This window comes from Gymnoscopelus microlampas (assembly GCF_963454915.1).
Source record: "Gymnoscopelus microlampas genome assembly, chromosome: 12".
Classification (NCBI taxonomy): domain Eukaryota; kingdom Metazoa; phylum Chordata; class Actinopteri; order Myctophiformes; family Myctophidae; genus Gymnoscopelus; species Gymnoscopelus microlampas.
The window spans coordinates 30008490-30024998 of record NC_139949.1 but is presented as its reverse complement, the minus strand read 5'-3'; the positions used below and the strand labels follow the sequence as shown (position 1 = coordinate 30024998).

Sequence of the window (16509 nt, the reverse complement as noted above, 5' to 3'; positions counted from 1 at the left end):
ACAATGCAGAAACTACCGATTGTTGAAAGATAAGTGTTGCTAGTTAATGCAAATGTTACTGTAAATCACTAACGCACCACTTTTCTTTCCATGTAGTAAAGCGACAATTAGTATTGGAATGTATTCACACATATTTGTAACCGGCAACAGATCGGTCTCATTGTAGTCCATGCCTTTATGCATCTTGAGATTGGCATTAAGTTCCATCATGTACTGACCTCTAGTGGTTTGTGTGAAAATGTTGTTCAGGAGAAAATCCACTGCCCTCAGGCTCAGCATTGATTGATTGTTATGAGGTGGCTCTGAGGGCAGACACCAGTCAGCCAATAGTGTTCTCCGAGTAGATTAGACAATGTTATGTCATGACATGACAACAAAAAAGAGAAACAGAAAAGATGATCAATTTGAAAATATACTGTATTTGTATTACAAATTGACAAAATATTGATGCCATTACAGGCGGTAGAAAACCTGTAAAATAATGTAAAAATAAGAAAATCAGTACAAAAACAGTGGTTACATTGACATTAACCAAAGAATGTGTCCGTTCCATCATAGCATCCTTCAAGACACTGTGTTTTCCCACCAATTTTCCAGACCTGTGTAGTCCCTGCTAACCCCTGCAGTTCGTCATGTGGGAGGGTTTAGATGAGCATGTGTCTCCTCCGGTACACATGAAGTCCCCAGCTACTACTTTTCACCTGACAGTGAGGAGTTTCTATAGGAGGACGTAATGCAACTGGAGGAACATGTTATGTGACCCTGTTCCTCTCCTGGGACAGTCAGTCGCCCTGACCAACCTGTAGAATTCGTTACGCCAGTGCAGTGACAGAGATCACCCTCTCTACCCGGCTTCCCACCCTCGAACAAAGCCAATTGTGTTTGTTGGCGTGTCCGGCCAAGCCGGAAGCACGGTTGAGGATTTGAATCCCTAGTCTCAGCGGTAGTGGGCAAGAACCTTTCTCCTGCACACCCGGACACCCAACAATTGATCTGATACTTTAGGTCACATGCATCTTTCTTAGAGTCATGAACACATCCTTAATTACACTGCATATTATGCTAAATGAATACCATGATCTCATAGAAGTGTGGAAGCGTATATGTGCAGTAAATAATTGTAGTGGTGAAACAATAGAAAAAGAGCTACTACAAAAAAAGTCATTTTAAATGTGTTGACATTATCTAAGAATCTTCAACATCTGCTAGTTTGGCAACATTCTGACAGTGAGAGATCACCTCTGCACCACTGCTCAATAACTTGAGTCAGAACAATAAAACAGCAGTGGGTTTCTGGCTGCTACCATTGATGGACCATAAACAAGTACAAGTTAGATAATAGATGAAGAAGTGCTCCATGGGTCCGTAATTATGCCAAACTGAGAACAGGTGCTCTTTGGAGAGGGTTCAATTTCAGGTCAAGACAAGTTCCTTTCCTTTGTTAAACATCACATTGGAAAATACGTTTTATTAATTAGTCTATGGCAAGGAGTTAAAAAATGCAGGTGACCCATCAGGGACTGATGAAACCAGAGTTCACTGCCTTATTTTCACTGTGATGTTTAACAAAGGAAAGGAACTTAAGTCTTGACCTGAAACAGCAACCGGCAAGTTTCACGTGCCTTGGAATTCTTTTCTTTGTAAGTCTGCATTTCACACCTTTTTGGCAAGCAGTACTTCTTTGGAAATCCTTTTTGCTTATATGACCCTACCTGTGTCACCAAAGAGCACCTATCTCAGAGCCACTGAATGATCCCTGCAGCGCTTCTTTCTCTTTCATTTTGAGCAACCGGCAAGTGTTGTTATATTTGCAACATTGCATCTGCTATTCTTCACGTTGTACAATTTCAAGATTCTCACAGCCATGGGAACGAGTGATTTAGCATGAGGCGTTGAAGGTTCCATGGAAGCCATACGGAATGTTCACCGGTACATTGGCTCTTCCCAGCTCTTCATATGTCTTGGCATCCAAAACCAGAAGAAATGTGCCTTTGTCCTTGAAAGAAGAGTATGATGTAATCAATATTAAATGCTCAATTGTGACATTCTTAATGGGTAACCTAGTTATGTTCTATACAAATTGAGAGGAATTCTGTGAAATGATCTACATTATGGTGTACACAGTACAAAATAATTATAATAATAAAGTATTGCGTGGCTCTGCAGGAGTCAATGGGACTCTGATTGGGCTGAAACCTCGCCCAAATACGTCATAGATGTCATAGACAACTAATTGACGTCACAGGCTGACCACAAAGTCAGAGATCCACATTGGAGTGCTGTTCACATGTGGATCCCAGGATACACATGATTCGATTTATGTTTTATTTCTAACATTGGTCTAGTGACTGTGATGATGCAAAACCTTAGAACACCCATTAAGAATGTCTGGAGCATTGGTTCTTATGATGCAACATTGTCAGCTTGACATCAATGACATCGCTCACATTTTTCCTAAAATGTAGCAGCAAGATTTGCTAACATAACATTTAAAATCGGGAGAATGACAAATTCTTCCATACAGTATGAGTGCAGCTACTATGTCGATGTAGTATTCGCCATCATAAACAGTGTAAGAATCTTACCTCTGAGGGTGTGAGAACCACAGAGAGGATTACTCCGTCATCTTCATCCACTGCATCAGGTGAAGGGACAAACACAGGCTCAGATGGGTAGAAGCCCTTCTGGTACCACACCTGCAGTCACAGACAGACACACACACACACACACACACACACCAGATCCCTGGTGTCATCAATCTGTCTGTGTACCTTCTATTAGAAAAAAAAAATGCAGATTTTAATTTAGTGTGAAATTGTCCTCCGTCATACACTGGGATAAATTCACTTTGCCGAGCTGCACATCCGGTACCACTTAAACCCTCTAGAATTGGTAAAACGCACCTGTAAAGAAACATACTTGTCGATACAGTCTTTTTTTTCACTCTCTAAATCTCTTTGCCAAAAATAGCAGATCTACAAGCGTTGTGACGCATTGCGACACGTTTGTAGCTCTGCTATTTTTGGCAAATGTTCCACCCCAGACTATCGATGCTGGGGTTCAAGTGGTTAACAATAGTGGCATTTTAAGAGTTTTAAAGCATATTTTGGTCACATGAAATTTTCATATCGTCCCATCCCTAAGTGCAATAAGATGTACAGTATATAACTGTTAATAAAATTGCACAGCAATTTAGATGGGAACCCCCCACCACCTTGAGACTCTTGTCCATCAGGTCCATCTTGAGCAGAGAGTCTCCCACCAGGTGTCTGAAGCCACAGCCGTAGAAGTAACGGTATGGACGGGTGTTACTTCGCCCATAGTTGATCTGTGGGAACTCCAAGCCACCGTATTCATGAAGGTCATTTCCATGGAGATCCTCATGCTGGCAGAACACCTGATGATACGAGAGAATTAACAATCCATTGCTGTTTATAGTTACAAATAAATAATGTAGCATGAAAGCTGGCAACATGATTTACATACATTACTGTATGTTGTTTTCAGTCTATTTAATGATCTATCTGTAATAAATTCCAGGAATCTCTGTCTGTCTCTATGTGTGAGCAGCAGTCATATTACTGACGTTATACTGTTAATGACTGACGTCAAAGACTAGAACCTCTGACGGTTACTGCATTAGTACCTGTCAAACTTTAATGCCAGGCCATATACTGTACGGGGGACCACTCGCCCAACTTTGCGCCCCCAGCGAAGCGGACCACTCGGCCCACTTTGGTGACAACAGACTACAGGCCCTAATATTAAGTTAGGAAGTAGTTAGGCAAAAAACAGTTATGACGGAGGCGCGGCGTCTGAAGTGGACTTGAGCCACGAGAGGCACCGCGAAGCGAGCCGTCAGGCGAGCGAGTTGCCGTGCCGAACATTGCGAACTCCTCTTCAAACAGCTCAGCGCCGTTTGAGTTACGTCCCGTACCGCCGATACGTCAAACGTGGCTGAGTAAGTTCTGGTGGCCAGAAATACCAGGAGGTCCGACCGTTCCGAGGTCGCCGAATTAGACTGGAGCGAGTGGACTTTGGTGTCCAGAAATACGTGGGGAGGGGCACTCGGGTACTGTAAAGTATATGCCCACAACCGCGGAGGTTGTGGGTTCGATTCCACCGTGGTGCATCTGGCTTTGTCGAGCATATACGAACACAATTGGCCCGTGTTCGGGGGAGGGAAGCCAGGCGGGAAGGGTGTCACTGCATGTATTCCTACGGGCTGGGGCGGCACCTGTCAGCAGGGAGTGTTGGGTGGGAGGAGTAGAACGAAGGCTCTACGTCCTCCTGGTGTGGGCTCCTTACTGGCAAGTGAGTCAGTAGTAGGATACAACAGCAGTGACAACACAGAAATGTTGCGTGGGGAGGAATTAATTGGCATAATTACTAAATTGGGGAGAAAAAAGGGGCGTAAAGGGGTTTTGGGGCGAGCATTCTTGTATTCTATAAAAGTATACAAGTACTGTAGGTAAATGAACAGTAGATCATTTGAAATTCATGAGATATAACATAAGTCGTTTCTCTAACTTACCTTATCTGTGCTGGTTTTGACACACGTTGCTTGACTGGAGGGCCTTGTGTTTAGATTTGTGTCTGATGGAGTATCATTGGTCACGTTAAGAGGCAAAACGAAGCGTCGCGGGAAGGCCCTTTGCATCATGTTGTACACCTTGAAGAGGACAAAGTACATTAAATTACATCCTCCAAGGTTTTACTCTCATGACATGTTATATGCATATCCTTTTAGGCCTAGACATGAAATCAGTCGCCCAAGAATGCTATCTGTCATGTTTTGTGTAGTCTAAGATTACAGAATATTAAGAGTATTCTTATCTACCACTGGGCAACCCGACAGTACACTATGCGTGCACCTCATGGTACTCTAGCACCTCAAAGACATTCAAATAAAAACTACAGACCTCTCAAAACAAACTAGTCAGACTAGTACTAGACCTCACACCTAGGACTCGCCTAACCCCTGCTCATTATGCTAGGGTGGGATGGCTCAGGGTAGAGAGCACAGCAACTTGCAATGGGCCTGGTCTTCAAGATACTCGAGGGACACACAGTGCCCGTATATCTGTCAAACTACTTCAAAAGAGTGAGAAACACCCACGAGCACAACCCCAGAGGCAGCTCTGAAGTTCAAGTTTATTATGTCCCAAACTGGGCAATTTATGTTACAGCAGATAATAAGAAACTCCAAGACACAGTAAACATACATACACATTACACAAGACATAAACATAGACATGATCACAAGATCCAGATAATAATAGCTACTAATAGCTACCTCCTCCTGCTTCCGTTATTGATGGCACGAATGGAAGTAGGTACAAATGAGAATTTGTACCTATTGGTTTTAGCTGCAGTGGTCTTTAATCTTTGGCCGGAAGGCAAGAATTCAAATTCAGGATTTAGGCGGTGAGAGCTGTCCGCTCTAATAGATGATGTTTTCTTAAGCACCTGCTGGTCATATATATGACTCAGACAGCTGAATTGTACCCCCACAATCTTGCTAGCCCCCCTCACAAACCTGTTAAGGGCATTTTTCTGTCTAACGCCAAGGTTTCCATACCAACAAATGGCAGCAAATGAAATAACACTCTGAAAGCTCTGTAGAACAAAATCATCAGTGACTTATCCACCTGAAATTTGGCTAGCTTCCTTAAACAGAAGAGGCGCTGCTGACCTGTCTTACACACCATTTCAGTATTGAAATCAATACTGACCTCATTACCCCCAGAATCGGCACAAACATGGGGATGAATTCATTCTACTATAATGCCACCAAAATGTGGAATGCCCTACCACCAGCCATCAAAAAGTGTCTCCCTACCGTCCTTCAAAACCACCATAAAGAGCACCTTGCAATTTGCAATTTGCAACTGGACCTATACATGTCTTCAAGCTTGGCAAAAATAAATTACCCCCCACAGTTTTTCTGTAAATATACTTTTACTGCTTCTAGTATTGATGAGGTCTTTATATCAAATCAAAGTTTATTTATATAGCACATTTATAACAACCAAAGGCTGACCAAAGTGCTGAACATAGTTAAAAACAAAACGATTCAAAGCATCGAAACAAAAGAAACATCAACACATAATAAGTATTGATAAAGAATAAAATATGCAGAGTTAAGACAGTTCAGGTAAGCTCAAGTGCAATTAAAATCCAGAGAGAACATTAAGTAGGGATTTGAAGGCCCCAATCGACTGGGCGGAACTGATGGGGAGGGGCAACATGTTCCAGAGCCTGGGGCTCGTAGCCGCAAAAGCACTGTCCTCCCCTGCTCTGTCCGCAGAGCTTAGAGCCCTGGCTGGGATATAGGACTGGAGTAGATCCGAAAGATAAGAGGGTGACAGGCCATGAAGGGTTTTAAAAACGAATAAAAGAACCTTAAAATCAATTCTAAAATTAAAAGGGAGCCAGTGAAGGACGGCCAGAACTGGGGTAATGTGTTCACGTTTTTTAGTGCCAGTGAGGAGGCGGGCGGCTGCGTTCTGGACCAGCTGCAGACGCCTAAGTGATGCCTGATCGATGCCAGTGTACAATGAGTTGCAGTAGTCCATTCTGGAGGAAATAAAAGCGTGAATCTCCAGATGTTTATGCGGGAGGTAGGCTTTGACCTTGGCAATACCGTAAGTCTTAGTTGTAAGAAGCTTGATTTGACAATGGAGCTGATGTGTTTGTCAAGTTTAAAATCGTTGTCAATAATAAAACCAACATTTCTAACAGAAGAACGGATGTTAGAATTTAAAAACGCCCAGGGAGTTGGAGGGTAGGGATTATAAAATTATAATTTCTGTTTTGATTTCGTTAAGAGTGAGAAAATTAGCGTCCGCAGGTAATGCAAATTCCCCTGTGAACAGAAAAGGTTCTCTCTGAGAGGTAGGACTGGAGCCAAGTAAGGGCGGTGCCTGAGATGCCAACATGGTGTTCTAAGCACGATAATAAAATCATTAAAAACTCTGAGAGGAGCTGTCTCTGTGCTATATGGCCAGGTTTAAAGCCTGACTGGAACTTCTCGTGAAGGCCATGCGACAGTAAAAATGACTGCAGTTGGAAGGAAGTACACAACTTTCTCCATGACTTAGGACAAAAGGGGGAGCTGGGAAATGGGCCTAAAGTTGGAGAGGGTGGAAACATCGAGATTGTTCTTTTTCAATAATGGGTGTACCACAGCAAGTTTAAAAGCGGAAGGGACACATCCGGATGTGAGGCAAGAATTAATCAATAGGAGGACACTAGGACCAACCGCACCAAAGATATCTTTGAGAAGGCAGGGGGGGAATGCAGTCAGAGGGAGTCACTTCCGTAAGGGCAGAAAGTGTTATTGGCACAAACAGAGAGAGTGGCAGGACATAGGGAAGGGGCCGGGTCTCAATTAATTATATGTCTTGATGAATTGAATTCATAGGACCACAATGGAAACAAGCCATCAGGGCTTTTTGTATTATCCTTTTAGCATTATTGTATAATTGTACAGTACCTCTGTACTTTTTGCAAACTGTTAATAAAGTATTCAATCAATCAAATACTGCACTGTCAGGTCCAGTCTGCATTGATGATTTTAGTTTGTAAGCCATTTTATCAAGAACAAAAATAAGAAGAATTTAACAAGTTTTGTGAATGAGGCCCATTGTGCTCTTGTTTGGTATATTATGGAGGGTTGGCTTAATGATTAACTCAATGTCCAGCCACTGCGCAAACAAACGAGAACATCAGTTGTAGAGAATTATAGCTTTGCATTTTTCATTAGCTTTTATTTGCAAATTGTTCTTTGTTTCATTTAACTACTTATGGTCTTACTTTTCACTTTAGTTAACACAAATTATCAAATAATTATGTATTTTGACAATTTTGATTATTGTTATTGGTCAACAATGTTGCAATAAAGATCAAATATTGATGTCTAAGTAAGAGGAAGAAGTGTGTGTGTGTGTGTGTGTGTGTGTGTGTGTGTGTGTGTGTGTGTGTGTGTGTGTGTGTGTGTGTGTGTGTGTGTGTGTGTGTGTGTGTGTGTGTGTGTGTGTGTGTGTGTGTGTGTGTGTGTGTGCACACGCGTGCGTGTGTGTGCACAATGCTGACCTCATCCAGTGCATCTCCTGACTTGCGCAGGTTCTGGATCAGGTAATTATTAATGGCTTGGCCATTGTCCGAGCAGCACATGTCAACCATCAAGAAACCGTCTTCCTCAAAGGCATTGATCTGATGGAACATGGCGAGGGCTTTGGTGTGGTACTTCACTGGACTGGCCTGGGGTAGTGAGTGACAACATACAGTAATTACATCATCACTTAACCACCTTCACCCTGGCATCCCCGGGCTTTTCATTACAAGCAAACATTTTCAGTTTCAGATCTACAAGCTCCCAACATGTTGCGATATGACGTGTTGTGAACATTTTTGAATAAAGCTTAAGTGGTTAAAAACAGTCTGTAGATCGCAAAATCAACCTATCTTGTCAAATTAAGGCATTTACAGTATAGTAGATCTCACCTGTCCTGTACGCTTGTCAACAAGGTGCAAGACAGTTTCTTGCTGGGGGTCCCAATAGATGCCCTCACTCAACCCCTTTCCTCTTAGCTTGCATGTGACAATCTTCAACAGGTCCATCTTGATTGGCTGCTCAATGAACACCACATAGTTCTCAGACATCGCTAATAGAACGAAAGAGACAGCAGTCAAGACAAAGTCAGAGTTCATAATATCTGTAATATATAATATAATGAATAAGACTAGTCACTATTGCACTATGTACTGAATGATATGGCTTACGGCTATGAAACATCACTAATGAAGAGTGTTGGATTACCAAAGCTGTGGTAGTAAGAAGGATGACCCTTGTTTGCTGGCAAAATAGAACACAGCACTTTAGCTCCTTGTAGGGTGTCCGTGCCGTCTCCCTTCTCTGGTGGGACTCTAATAATGTTGTAAAGGGCACCTATAGAACAGGGCACAATTACCATTTTATGCATTTAGCAGGCGCTCTTATCCAGTGCGACTTACAACAAGCAAGGTAAACACATACATCAAATGCAGAGACAGTGTAGTGCCTCAGTAAATTATGATCACTGGTAAACCAAGAACCTAGCATCAGTCGAAACAATATACTATAAAAACAAATGATCTGTACCTGTACATCTGTAAAAGATACCAGGTAAACAATGAGCATCTGTCTAAATAACAAGCTATCTAACACAAAGTTATGTAATTAGCCTCTGAATATTTAGGTTAAAAAAAGCACACACACACACACACACACACACACACACACACACACACACACACACACACACACACACACACACACACACACACACACACACACACACACACACACACACCTAATCTGAGGTAAAAATGTAATTGAGTTAGCAAGAACTTTGTGTTTTTCATTTGAAATCTATATTCCCTATGACCACATACTGTATACTCTAATATCATTATCTGCACATTATTTTCTGTTCTTGTGTTATCCACATTTATTTCAATTGTTTTACACAAGCTTTTACACAATTCCTCTCTATTTTCATCATTTGATATTTTAATTTCATCTTTATAGGGCATAGCAGTGGTGGCCATTTTCTGGTTCCACTCCACTCAAAAATATTTATATCAATTATTTTAAGCCTAGAATTAAGCCATCCAGGGTCATGGTGATTTTTTATTCGGTGAATTATTTTTATTTTTTAATATTTAATTATATGATATACTACATTTATTAAATACCCTTTGTTTTACTTTTTTTTTAAATATATTTTTTCACAGAATCAAATGTTTCATGATCATGGCTTGATTCTAGGCATAAAATAATTTATACAAATATTTTTGGAAATCTCTATGGGGAAAATGCATTGGCTTTTTTGGGGTGGAACCAGAAAATGTCCGCCACTGCTATGCCCTATACAAACACGTCAGTAACGTCATGTTTTACTGTCAACAAAATAAGACCTAACAAAAGTATAATTAGTGACACATTATGTTTAACATGGAGATTCATACACAAAGTGCGTTGCCATTACAATCTTATAAGGAAGGATAAAAATAGCCATCTTCTGCTTGGAAAAACTGAAGTACAAAAACAGATTATGTTTTAGTATGTGTAAGAGAAGGATTATGATCTCAGAGTCATTGGCAGTTACTCTACTGTTATTATTGTTCACATCTGATAACATTTTAATCAATCTGGGAAACCATCAATTAAAAAAGGGAAATCTGTCTTGAGGTTACATTTTAATAAATTCACCAAAGTACCTGTAGGCTACATTCAGGAAATACATTGGTGTCTGGATACTCATTAGCTCCTGACAAACATGGGTTTATTGCTGATAGTATGCAATTTAAGTGTAGAAAGTAAAGATTGTTGTATTTATTTTTATTGCCTCCATTCTTTATTTCCCTATAAATGCCTTTCTATGCATTATGTAACACACTTTGAATTGCCTTTGTGCGTGTAGGGAATACAAATAAACTTGCCTTGTACTGGAGGACATATTTATAGACTAACCTTTGCTGCCATAGGAGTTGCCCATATTGTAGGAGGTGCCATCAGGGTCATAGTGTGGGTGAGCAGTGGCTCCATTTACAGCTATGAACTTGCTCCAGTCCACCTGTAACGTATAGCATAGAATCTATACAGGCAAACAGACATAAAACTGAAGCCATTTATCTGAAGAATATCGGGCTGGTTTGATGATGTCTGTGGTGTGGTGCTATAAGTTGTCAGTTCATGCCTGCTAGTGTAAAGGTGTATTGCACTTGAAAAGCCTCTAGAAGGACAATATCAGTCACCAGAACCAGGGAAGTGTATTTTAAATTAGTCTAATGGGGATTGAAATTGTATGGGCTTGTGTATAAGAGGGGGGCGTGTCTGATCTAATGAATATCAAATATTTAAAAGCAACTTAAAGACAGAAGCGTGTTAAAGTCAAATTATTTAAGCTTACTTACTTAAACGTAGTGACAAAAATGACTATTACTGGTGTACTGCAATATGATGAGCATGATAGTACATGTACCTTTTCCACAGTGTCCAGGCTCTCCGGGTCCACTCTGTGCATGAGGTTGGTCTCAGTGCTGGCATAGTAGTCACCCTTGTATTTCACAAAGCTGACACTTGCATTGTCTGTGGGCTCTGCAATTGCAAAATAAATCGTGTCAATCTGGTGTTTTACACTCAATTAATTTGTGTTCCATAAAGTCTTTGAACACAGTCGTGATAAACTGTGGTGAACAGTGATCTACTTTACAGTATGTGGTTTTCTAGCTTGCAGTTGCAGTGAAAACGCACGTGTGCCTGGAAAACATTAATGAAATTCTTTCTCCCCCTGCTCATTCCTCCACACATAAACACATGATATCCATTATATAACGTTGCGGTCGGGTAGAAACCTTGTATCTTAATATTTCAACATATTATGTTGTTTCCCGTAAATCGATGCCCTATTTCGTCATACTAGTGTCACACAGAAGTAGCAAAAATAGCAGCTCTACATGCAAGCTCACAACGTGTCAGCTTGTCTTGTAGATCTGCTATTTTTGGAAGAAAAAAAAAAGAAAAAAAAGTGTGTCTGAGGGTTTTAGAAATATTGAACTAATGAAAACTAACTAATGAGCTTGTGACAAAATATCTACAGTACTGGAACAAAACAGGTTATTTTTTTCCATTTCCTTAAAAGTAACAGTGTCGGACATACTAGTTTCTGCCCGACAGCGACAATAACCTCAGCAGTCCACCAATGACATAAACATGGATTTGGTCTTTGAACAGTTTGTACAAAGACATACAACTAATTTGAGACAGTCATTTTCACAGAGGTCACAGTTTTTTTTTTTGAATACTGTAGTTCACTCTTTGTTTAACACATTGGCTGACAGAATTATTTATTTATTTTCTACAGTAGACTGCCAGACTTTTTCAATGAAAAAACAAAAGTACTTAGGAGCCGAGATACAGAATTTTTAAGTTTTAAGTTAACAAGGAAGTGGATGGGAGTCTAAATCTTCGAAAAATCATATCTCCTTGGTCTTTGGGTCAAATTGTTTTTTTTTTTTTTTTAAATAAAACGCAGATCTGCGTCTTTGGCAGCCTGCGTTCTAACGACTCAATAGAACGCAGATCTGCGTTTTTGGCAGCCAATGTATGCTGTTGTTAATTTAATTTCATGGAATGTTCACAGAATGTTTGATAATTCTCTAAATAGAAACATTTCTACTTTCTACATTTCTAAAAATATATCTATGGCGTAGCTCCTCGTGGCGAGACGTCTAGAAGAGGGTCTGTGTGTGGCTGTCTCGCAAACCGCTGGAGCGATCAGTGGCAAATTTATTGTGCATGCTGCCAGTTGGCCAAGGATGTCGCACCCTCAAATATTTTTCACATACAGTATGTTTTATACTGTAATTCAAAGGGATCAGATTGGGCTGAAACCTTGTCCAAATATGGAAATGACTGACAACAATGATTATACGACATGTAATTTAGGCTACTAGAAAGACTAACCATTGTAAACTATACTAAACTATATTTCATGTTTAATTCATTTACCACTTTTAGACCCTAAAAGTTGATCTACAAGCTCCCAACATGCTGCCTTGAGAAACATTGTGAGCTCTAAGATCTTCTACTTTTGTCTAGGTTTCCCACAGAATATGGATGCTGGGGTTCAAGTGTTTAGAACCTAACATAAACAGGAATCCACACTTAAAATACCAAATGTGATTACAGTTACATAACATCCCTTTACTTGAACCAAGACTACGGTACATGATCATGAATCAGCCATCTTTCATCAGTCACTTACGAATCATCTGGAATCGAGAGAGAAAGCGCTGGAAGAAGTTTTGACAGGGGTCAGGCAGGGCGAGGGTACCAAACTCTGACACCATAATGCGGTCCCTTTCACTGTTCTTCTTGTAGGAATCACTCCGAAGGAAACGACTTTTGTACATCACCTGGCCATTCTCGATCTTAAACTGGTGCAGCAGGGCCATCCCATCAAACCAGTGGTTGTAGCTATGGTGGATAACACAGGTGAATGCTTAGTCGCTAATAAATAAGGACATCTTTAAAAACCACGAGAAGAAGCTGTAGAAATTGTTTAAAAAAAATAAGGTTAGTGAATTCCCCCTTTTTTCTTAGACATTACGTTTATTTGATGCACCTGCAAGTGGTGTCTGAGCTTCTTTACACCTACTGTATGTTTAAATGTCATGACCTACTGCACAGTACCATATGCCACTTATTTGTATCATCTGTCTTGAGCAATAATGTCTCAATGTTTTTATGGAGTGGCACAGAAAGGGCCAGCCAATCACAGCTCAGCAACATTAGCACACAATTCATGTTAGCACATCAAGGCATGTCATTGATGTCCATTGTAAAAGGACGAAGGAAAGCAATTCTCCCACTACAGTAAGATTGAAGACATCTTTTCAATTGACATTTTAATATGTAAGCAATTATGTAGGGGGATTCAAGCCAGATAATTCATTTAGCTATAACTGTCTCAACGCCTTTTCGCCTGTTATTATATTGTATGTTGTTTGTATGACTCACTGTGTGTTTCCAAACTCAAATTTCCCTGGGCCATTGCGAAGGAAGTTGCCACAGATCCACGAAGGAATGGTCCCCTGCACTTCAGTGGAGATTGGTTCAGGGGTCTCCTCTACAGAACGGACCAAAGGGGCAATACTTTCCAGCCCCTTCACCACTGTAGTGAGACATTCTGTCACATCTGCACAGTCAGATGGCTTGGATCCATCTGTAGCAAGTACATAGAGAGCACTGTGATATTAAATGATGCAGATAATATTCTTCGGCTTGCCTCTGAACCTGCTTCTTCAAACCTTTCTCTTACAGATACAACTAAAACATTCTCACAGTTGTCTGGCTATGATATCAACTGGCATCAGTCTGAGGTCATACCCATGTTAAAACTAAACTATGTCATCCTTTTAGACTGCATTCTTATCCATCATTTGTAGAAGAATTTCAGATATACAGTACACCTCGGACACAAATAGGTGAATGAATGTTTAGGCAGACAAAATTATGTCACCCAGTAACAAGACCGCGACACAAATGCCAAGATGAGCTGTATTTAATGCAAAAAAGTATACCATGGTTGATTACCAGAGTAACAGATCATAATAAACTAGTAAATTTGAGCTTATGTAGAACCAGTCTGGTGAGTATTAATAAGGACAATTGCTTAGTTTATGATTGTGTTTTTCATATTAGAGAAGTTTCTGAAACTGAACAAAGGAAAGCCCACAGTATTGTTGAATGGCTGGATTAATTAAGCTAGTAATTAGAACTATATACATTTACTTCCATGCGCAAAAACATGTATATTTTACAAAATATTTAAATATGTACAGTAGGCTTACTGTAGTGTTTCACATAAAGGAGTATTACAGTATGTGTTTCATAATGTAGGTTGTGTGTGGTGTGGCTAAAGTGACAGAGGTTTGCCCATATCCTATTGTCTGTGTACACCATATGGAATATAAATGATTTCTCTAACCCTTTAAACATGCCGTATACAGAGTGTTATCGAATCTACAAATATATTGATTTATTGATTTATTTCATGTAGTCAATCAGATTGCAACATGGACTGACATTTGATAGTCCACTCCACATACAGGGTTTTATTGATTGATTGATTGATTGATTGATTGATTGATAGGTGTACTTTATTTAGTAAGACTAAGACATGAGAAACAGTACATGGAAGTACAATTAACAATACAAGGTCAGAAGGTCTACTAAACTGGATAACTCATAAAGGCACTAAGCTTGTTTAAAATGAGTTCCCACGCAAACAAATCATGATGACATATAAGAGACAGACAGATATACACTTCTATACAGAACGTCATACGATCAGCTTACAGGTTACTGGTATGAAACATAAGAAATATGTACAAGAAAAGAGTTTGCCACAAAACTGAAGCTGATATCCCACAGACAGAACTGCCCTACCAATACATCTTGGAAGTTTGCAGTGGTGGAAAGTAAGTACATGTACTCAAGTACTTAACTGTACTTATGTACAATCTTTACTTTACTGGAGTATTTCCAATTTTCAGTACTGTTACTTCTACTCCACTACATCTCAGAGGCAAATATTGTACTTTTACTCCACTAAAAAAAGCACACAAAAATATTTGTATACATTTCATACATTTGAAAACTTGTGAAATGGGATATTCTGCATAATGAGTACTTTCTACTTTTGGTACTTTAAGTACATTTTGATACCAATACTTTTGTACTTTTACTCAAGACATTTTTGAATTCCGAACTTTTACTTGTAACAGAGTATTTACATTGCATTGATACATTTACGTAAGTAAAAAATAAGATTTTTTAAAATTAATTTAATTCGGTATCTTGGAAGTTTAGTCCTCAACACTCCATGCATGGCTGGGTTTTTTTTTACGTCCGCGTACTGGAAACGCAAACGTATGACTTTTCCACAGAGATGACAGATGAGGGTAATTAAACAAGTGTGACAGAGCATGTGAGCCGAACATGTACTGTATACGTGTTGATGAGCAGGTAGAGGGGAAACGGTAGTTTTAATATTGCATACTAGAAAAACATCCAACAACAACAGCAACAACATTGAACAGGAGATCAGGACAAACGAGTCTTACCTTCGATTTCAAGCTTCACCGGTGCCATGATTTCACCATGGGAGGCAGATCAGATGACAACAAAGATAGATAGTGTACTTCCTATCGTACACAGTAGCCTCGATCTCCAGGCTTCAGCAGCAGAGACTGAGAGCTTCCACGATAGTGTTGCCAGAATTTGAGAGAGAAATAAGCAACCAAGTATATCAAAACAAGCTACTAACACACATGCACTTTAAAGCTATTGTAGCGCCCAAGTCCTATACTTAGATGCTACTGGTTGCCGAGGGAGTTCTGACATGTGCTAAAATAACTGGAGGTCCAAAACTTGTCCGTGAGTTCATAAATAAACGCTTTATTCTCTATTATAGCTTTAGTGACAATCACTTTTAGTGTACAATACACTGAATACAGACATAAATAAATAAACTTAAACGCACAGGATTAGTCCACCAGCTCCTCTGAACACAGTCAAAAGCTGTTTGCCTCTGCCACTGGCATCACCTGATGCTGATTATCGCCCTTGGGCAACTTGGCCTTGACCAAGACCTGCGGTGACATCATCAATAAGCAATCATATATATGGCTCAAAATTACACCTATATTGTGAGCTTGGGGAGATACACCAAAATAATGTTGGGGGAAAAAGTGAAAAATTTGCATGGGGCTATCCCTGGCACAAAACATTTTCAGATGGGGGTCCGCAGACAAATACATATTCATTTGGGGGTCATTGGCTTGAGAAACACTGGTTTAAAAGACATAGGAGGAAAGCCCAAATAAGCAAAGTAGCCTACACTTTAGTAATAAGCCTAAATAAGCAACTACACTTTCGAAACAAGCCCAAATAAG

The 16509-nt window shown here is 40.0% G+C and overlaps 1 protein-coding gene across 1 annotated transcript; it reads right to left on the bottom strand.

Moving 5' to 3' along the window:
• Positions 1 to 399: 399 nt before the first annotated feature.
• bco2a (beta-carotene oxygenase 2a) lies at positions 400 to 16048 on the bottom strand. Its single transcript, XM_084074610.1, has 12 exons — positions 15679 to 16048; positions 13571 to 13775; positions 12816 to 13027; positions 11031 to 11146; positions 10520 to 10622; positions 8825 to 8953; positions 8509 to 8669; positions 8098 to 8265; positions 4535 to 4672; positions 3215 to 3397; positions 2586 to 2696; positions 400 to 1996 (listed from the first exon to the last, which is right to left on the bottom strand). Exons 1-12 carry the CDS (start codon positions 15704 to 15706, stop codon positions 1880 to 1882), a joined length of 1671 nt encoding a protein of 556 aa, XP_083930736.1. The 5' UTR covers positions 15707 to 16048; the 3' UTR covers positions 400 to 1879.
• Positions 16049 to 16509: the final 461 nt, after the last annotated feature.